Source organism: Alnus glutinosa, chromosome 5, assembly GCF_958979055.1.
Source record: "Alnus glutinosa chromosome 5, dhAlnGlut1.1, whole genome shotgun sequence".
Lineage (NCBI taxonomy): Eukaryota > Viridiplantae > Streptophyta > Magnoliopsida > Fagales > Betulaceae > Alnus > Alnus glutinosa.
In genome coordinates, this window is record NC_084890.1 from 31612970 (window position 1) to 31620879 (window position 7910).

Genomic DNA, 7910 nt, shown 5'->3' on the forward strand with positions numbered 1-7910 from the left:
AAAAAAATATTGACACAATTAATAGTTTAAAGAGAATAAATATACTTTTTTCTTATTTTTTCTTCTATGCAATTAATAATTGTACTTTAACAACTCGAAACAGCATAATATATGAAAAGTACCCCAAAGAAAGACAACCGGAAAAGCCGTCCATGGGATCTCTTGACTTTGTTAATGGATCTCAAAGCACTCAAAGCCAAAGCCAAAGGTCTATTCTTTATCTCTATAGTGAGCAAGGCGGAGCTAGCATTTAGAACTCGGAGGGAGCAAAACTGAAAAATAATAAATAAAAAAATTGAAGGGCAAAACTAAAACTAAAAAATAAAAAATTAGGAGAAAAATTTTAATTTCTTAAAATTTGTAATAATATTTTAAAAAAAAAATTAAAAAATTGAAGAAAACAATATTGTGGCTTAGGGAGCCCAATGGAGCTTCATGGAGCTTCACCACTGATAGTGAGAAAGAAAGACGTTGAGATATATATATATATATATATATATATATTGGGAGGGATTGAAAAAACAAAAAAGAAATTGACCAGTGTTACCCATCCACACAGAGATGGAGGAAGGGGAGCCTGTATAGGCCACAGCCCCCGTCAATTCTTAAGAAGAAAAAAATATTAAGGTAAAAAATAAATTATATGGTTTTTCGCCTACTGACCTCTAGTAGACTAGTAACAATTTTTTTTGGTCCCTTGGCCCATTCTTCCCTTTTATCATCTATTCAACTGATTTCATTTCATCTGAGACGATAGTTTCATTGTCAAAAGTTTTTCTTTCAAATATTTAACGAGTAACAATGGACATGTCTAAGAAATTAACAATGAAATGAGCTTTAAGGCTAATAGTTTCATTTTCAAAACTTTTTCTTTCAAATAGGGACATTTGTATTGTAGACAAATTAAGTCAATGAGAACAATGTAGCCCTTAAGGCTAATTTCTAGAAGTGGACGTAGGCGTTTAACACAAAACCACTCATAATTTCTGCATTTGTTATTCTATTCTAGATTTCAACATCGAGGATTTTAATATTTTAAGATCGTATTCAAGACCCTAAACTTTGAGTTAGCTTCTATTTAAGGAAAAAAAAAATATATGTACATAACAACCTCCATCCATCTTTCTTTTAAATTAATCACATAAGTAATGTGAAAGTACAATTATATATTTCATCCGTGTGAGAATGCTAGCTTCAACTATGATTATATATATACTTTAACCCCTACTTAAAACTAAAAAAATTATTTGGCCCTTCCTATTAAAATGCCTCGCTCTGTTCCTGCCTCCACGTGACCTTTTGTGTAAATCATGAAATCCTAAACCATGTTTAAGGGTATTGAATCGCATGCAATATTACTTTATTGCATGGTGTACAATACCATCATTTTTTAGCGTTCAATTGAAATGAACGATCCAGGTTATGAAAGCAAGATTTAGAAGAAAAAAGTAGCAGTTTTAGTAGGAGGTTGTTGGTGGCTAAACCCCCCTCAAAGCGGCGAAGCAGTGGCTTGGCCACCCCTAAATAGGTCGCTTGAGTGTGGCTGAAATTTGACTTATTAATTTAATTCGTTAGGTGCATGCCCATTTATCAACCATATATTCCTAATCATTTAACTAATTATCAATTGGCACATGAATTTGTAAGAAAAGTACAGTAAAAAGTTACAATGCACCAAACATTTTCCAAACTAAAAAGCCCTACAGAGGATATTTAGACTTTTGCCGATCAAAATAAACTTCCATTACATTTTTAGGATATTCTACTAAGAATTTTTTTTTAAAAAAAAAAAAAAAAACAATTATCCTTATTTTTTAATTTATCACTTTATTATATATATATCACCTCATTATAGATTTATCTAGTTGATAAAATATAAGCATTGGATTTTGTGATGTATCTATTCAAATACAAGCATTATATTTAAATAGGTTGGGGCCAAAATCATCAGGAAAGGCCACAAGCATCTGCTGCATCGATCTCCTCAAATAAGGTCTGAAAGCCCGTTGTAAGCATTTTTTAAGTTCTAGAATCCGCATAAAGCACAGCAAAGTCAGTAAATTCAGATCCTAAAGACTAGGAAATTCTGTCCCATTCTTGGCTGTCAAACAATCACGTGTTTCATTTTTTAATCGAGAAGATATTACACTTCAATTAAGTTTCGCAATATATCTAAAATAAAATCACTACAAAAATAAGGGTTGATTCTAGTCCCTTTTTTAAATGGTTTTTAAAATTGTCTAAAATTATAGTTGTACAATCGATTTTATAAAACCGTCCGTAAATTTCTTTAAGTTTTGGTTAAAACTGTTTCTAAATTTAGAAACGGTTTTATTGAAACCATTCGTAACTTACAAACGGTTTCAATAAAACTGTCTGTAACATTTTTTTTTTCTCTAAGTTTTTCTCTTTTTAAAACAAAAGCCATCAAACTTAAACTCTCTCTCTCTCTCTCTCTCTCGTTCTTCTTCCTCTCTCTCCGGCCAGCGACTGAAGACAGGTGACAGGATCTGGACGATGGGAACAGGATAATGGGATCTCGCAACTGGAGAGAGTGGGTTTTCGGTCAAATCTATCATACCTCTAGCTCTCTCTCTCTCTCTCTTGTTCTTCTTCCTTTCTCTCTGGTCGGCGATTAAAGACGAGCAATAGAATCTGGACAATCGTCGAGATCGGGACGACATGATCTCGCGCCTAGAGAGAGTGGGTTTTCGGCCGGATTTGTCAAACCTACGCCGATGTGTGTGGTTTAACAGATCCAGCCAAAACCCATGCTCGAGCGGATCTTTGGTTGGAATACAGAGAGAGATCCACGACTGAAAGAAGGGGTTGTGAAAATTTTAAGGTTTGATTTGTGAAGGATTTGTGAAAATGTTTGGGTTTGATGTGATATAGTCGTGGGTTAATTTGTGAAGAATTTGTGCAAAAGGCTCAGTGTGGGAACTGGGAACGCTATTTCCATCCTCTCCGTCGTTGACCTGGCGGCACTGTTGAAGAAAATGAATTGAGACAGAAAACCAAAAAAAAAAAAAAAATTACTAATTCTGGACGATTTGCCCAAACCATCCATAATTGGTTTTGGACGGTTTGGGCCAAACCATCTGGAATTCCGGACGGTTTGACCCAAACCGTCCATAACCCAAATTCTCAACCCATATTTTTGGACGGTTTAAAACCGTCCAGAATAAACTGTCTGAAATTTGTTCCAAACGATTTTTTGCTATTTCTAGACGGTTTTGCTATTTCAAATCGTCCAAAAATCTTGAATTTTTTGTAGTGAATGATTGACTGACCTCACAAGTATAAAGTGTTTAAAATTTAGGAAAAAGTATTCATATATTCCTTAAATTATATTTTTATTGTTAATGTCCCTCCCTCGAAATGACCACTTGTGTCATTGTCTCATTTTAAACTTTCAAAAAAAATATCAATATCCCCAATAATGAAAATATCTTTCATAAAATTATATAGAAAAAAAAAATTAAAATTATATATATAAACTAAAAACTGAAATTAAAAATATATTGAAAAATTGAAAAAAACCAGTTTTTCATTTTGTCCAATTTTAAAATTTTTTGTTAATTTTTATAATTTTGCAGTTTCTTTTTAGTTGTATTTGGTTTTTTTTTTCTTTTTAATTTTCCAAATTTTTTGTTTGTAATTTTTTTTCTTTTTTCATTATTTTTTTTAAACATTTTCATTTTTCATTATTTTTTTTTAAAAAAATAATTCGTGTTTTTTTTTTTTTTTTTTCCGAATTATAGGGGGGTAAAAAGTGCCCATCCATCTTCTCTCAATCGCAGATATTTGTCAATCTTATATGTGGAATGTAAAAAATTTCCTACAAACCAGTTTATAGGAAATTTCTGTCCTTTTATTTGCTTTACTTCGTGCAACCAATCAACAAAGCCTACAGTTTGTAGAGTGTCAAAAAGTTCTAGAAGCTCAACTTTGAAGCCTAAGTCTCAATATTTCTCATCCAGACCACATTGTTCCCAATCCAAAACAGGATTGTAATACAAGTTTTCAAAGCTGGAATTAGAATCATGATCATCCATCTCGTGATCTTTCTCCAAGTTTTATGTCGCTAGAAACTAGGTTAACTCTGCAACTTCCCTTTGCGAGTCTTCAATTCTCACGTCTCTTATACTACATTCATAGTAGAGAAGTTCCTCATTTGGAATCTGTCCTTGCTGACCATGACCACCAGCCATGAAAACCAATGAAAAAAATTCAACCCAAGAAGACACTAAGGTCTAATGTCAACTGACAGAGAGTAGAGCTAAGATTCTTTTGACAACGTATGATAACAACAGAAATTAAGAATTAAAGATTGAAAATGAATGAATTCAGGAAGAGGGAAAATAACAAATAGAGAAGAGAAAGACTCTAGTTGCCCTAAATAAGCAAACAAATAAATAACTTCAAAATACTGAAATTTAATTGATACTTCAATACCGAATTGTTCCATTGAGTATATATCTCTTATATAGGAAAAAACTATAAAAAAAAAAAAAAAAAAAGAGTAATGATTCACTATCACCTAAATATACAACTTTTCACCACCTTGTCTATGTGGCAAGGTGGTCCCCTACTAACTTTAGAGTTTTTTTATTTCTAAAAAATAAAATAAAGTGGGGGACCACCTTGCCACATAGACAAGGTGGTGAAAAGTTGTATATTTAGATGGTGAAGAATCATTTCTCAAAAAAAAATCCTAATTGAAAAAGGAAAAATATAATCCTTAATGGAAAAGGAAAACCCAATCTTTATTGAAATGAAAAACTAAAACACTTAAGCATAATTGGAAAATGAAAACATATTTTTAATGAAAAAGGAAAATGAAAACACACATAAATCCATAAATGACAGATTATGTATAAGAGATGTAAAAATATCATTTCTTTAAATAAAATTACTCTATTGTCAGTCTTCTTCTGCATCCCCATGGTTAGAGGAGAGAGATTGAAAAATTATATTTAATATATTTCGAGGATTTTAATATTTTAAGATCATATTTAAGACCCTAAACTTTGAGTTAGTTTCTATTTAAGAAAAAAAAAAAAAATTATGGACATAACAACCTCCATCCATCTTTATTTTAAATTAACCACATAATGAAAGTGCAATTATGTATTTCATCCATGTGAGGATGCCAGCTTCACTGTGATTATAAAATATGGGCATGGGTGGAATTAAGTTTAATTTGACTATTACGACTTTTTTATAGGCTCAACTAATTCAGACTTTTTTAAAAAAAAATTATTTACTAAGAAAGTCGGGCTTCAGTAGCCACTGCTTTCACACTTCCAGCTGTCACCTATTAACTTAATTACTTTCACATTACGGATAGCATATGCTACTTTTGTTTTTTATATTAATGGTATGCCTCGGGGGTTATAAATAATCTTTCTAGAGGAAAAAATAAAAAATTAATAAACCAGTTCATTAATTAATTTCCATTGACTTTGTCTTAATGCTCTCATAGTTTTTTGTTGACTTTGAATGAAGAAGTACAATATGCTGATCATTATAAACCCTCAAAACCTGATAGAATTAAATGGCAATACTTTCCTTAAGGTTGGCTTGATTTGTTGAGGGTGTCTCTAGCCAGTAGTAGTGTATCGCTCTAATTATCGACTGATTATCCTATAATATATCTCTGCAGGTATTTGTTAGTCTCATACTCTTTTTATGTGTTATCCATTTCATCTTTGGAAGGTTGCTGCTTAATTTTATATAAAGTATATGATTAGTTATATAGATGGTTTAATTCAAATTTCAATATATGTGATCCAAGTTAAATGTCCGATTCAATTTTGAATATGTAACTTGTCATAATTTTATATAATCACTTGTCGTAATTCTAAGTAATTCCATTGAAGACTTCTGCTTTTTCTAAATAAGTACATACTTATATAAAAGACCTAATTCAATTTTGAATATATGTGACTCAAGTTAAAAGGCTCAATTCAATTTTAAATTTTCATTTGATGTAATTTTAAGCTATTTTTTGGAAGGCTCTACTTTTATATGTAGTATATGAGATCACTGGCTTCTTGAGCATTTCCATGGTGCACTTTGTGCAGACTAATTAGACTTGCTGATTCAACAAGAGGGCAAATGGTTAGACCTTCGAAGAGAAGTTCTTCGCGGGATATTTCGGAGGATAATCCGTTCGAGAACATATTCCCTTCCCGTGGCGAAGAAAGAAACATATACTCTACCCGTCCATCACGGGTACTGACAAATGGAGAGAGAACGATTAAACAAGTAGAACAAAAAGATCATTCCCCGAACTCAAGCAATATAGGCCCACGCATCATGAATAACACCCAGGAAGAGAAACGAAGAAGCAATATAGGTCCATCACGGGTGACAAATGCTCAGATAAGTGGACGCTCAACAACTGCGGCAGGTTTTTCCTTCCAATCATCGGGTTAGCAAATTAATTTTCATGTTGTCATTTAGGGTGTTTTAGAGATCAACTTCCTGAGCATATATTCTCTGGTGCCATTCGTCGTGTTGGGCGTCTGTGCGACACTAATTATACTTACTGATTCTAGTTGGGCAAACAAGGCTATATACATCGGAAATGCGGGAGAAGATACACCGTTCGATAATTAATGGAGACAGAATGGAAGCCAGCCAAGATCATTCCCCCATGTTAGATTATGTTGAAATGTGGTTGTCCCACATTGCCTAAGTGAGGAGAAGCCTTGGCCATTGGCTTGTATATAAGCTTCTCCTCTTGTCCCACATTGCCAAGATAGGAGTCTTACTCCTATTCTAGCATCTATAAATAGAGACATATGTAATACACTTAGATTAACTACTCAATACAATGTAGTTCATTTCAACACCCCAAGTCAAGCAATTCAGGTCCAAGAACCATGAGTAACACCGAGAAAAAAAACACAACTAGCAAGAATACCCACCCGTTAGCTACTGGTAAGACAAGTGCATGCGCGCACAGTGCCCAACAAGCGTTAGCTATTGTTGGCTATTTGAGTGCGTGTTTGCATGTATCATCTGGTTAATAAATTGCATGTTATGTTATGTCGTTTAAGGTGTCAGTGTAAAGAAAGAATATTGTTAAGATTATTTTGTGATTGAATATACCAGAGTCGTCCATACAACGACAGAAGAAGCAGAGTTTGTCGTCCGCATTACAGGACATTCCTCCAGCTTGGGCTAGGCTAATGACGGCTCGTTTTGACAATCATTTCAAACTGTTGGAGAATCAGTTTACACAAATGCAAATTCAGATCGAGACCCTCACTAACAATATGAAGGATTTGCGTTCTGCATTTAATGATGAACAAGGGATACCACCTACTGATGAGGATCAGACTTGGATGTCATTTGTAGATGATCGTTGAATCTCCCTTGTTTTGAATTCAGAATCCTTTTTCATTTATGAATAAAATGATCCATTGTGATTCTTGCCAACCGAGAAAGGGCAAAAGGCAGCCATTTTCTTTCATATTAAATTCTTATCTTTATATTAAATTCTTTCATACTTTCTTTCTTTAACCTGTTGGTCGCACATCGATTTGTGAAGAAAAAAACAAAGGACGTTTTATGTAGGAACTATCGTCATATTTTGTTGTGGCGTGTATTTAATTTGAGTAATGTAATTAAATCAGGTACTTAATGGTGGATTTCGAAATTGTCAAAGGAAAAGATTAAGAGGCTGATTCGGATTGCGTTATGAAACTTCAAAAATAATTTTAGAATTTAAAATGCTGTATGTTTAATAAAAGATTATAGAAGTATCTTTTACTTTTTAACTCTAAGAAAAGATCAAATCACACTTTTAGAAAAAGCTTGAAAATGTTTTTATTTTTATTTTTTTAAAAAAATGACATTAAAAGCTTTTCTCTCCAACGTAATCCAAATAATGCTCT

General features: G+C 32.8%; 1 protein-coding gene across 1 annotated transcript; it reads left to right on the forward strand.

The window, feature by feature from the left end:
- Window positions 1-5530: 5530 nt before the first annotated feature.
- Window positions 5531-7452, forward strand: LOC133869574 (uncharacterized). Its single transcript, XM_062306613.1, has 5 exons — window positions 5531-5668; window positions 6090-6439; window positions 6567-6660; window positions 6863-6951; window positions 7126-7452. Exons 2-5 carry the CDS (start codon window positions 6124-6126, stop codon window positions 7380-7382), a joined length of 756 nt encoding a protein of 251 aa, XP_062162597.1. The 5' UTR covers window positions 5531-5668; window positions 6090-6123; the 3' UTR covers window positions 7383-7452.
- The last annotated feature ends 458 nt before the right edge of the window (window positions 7453-7910 follow it).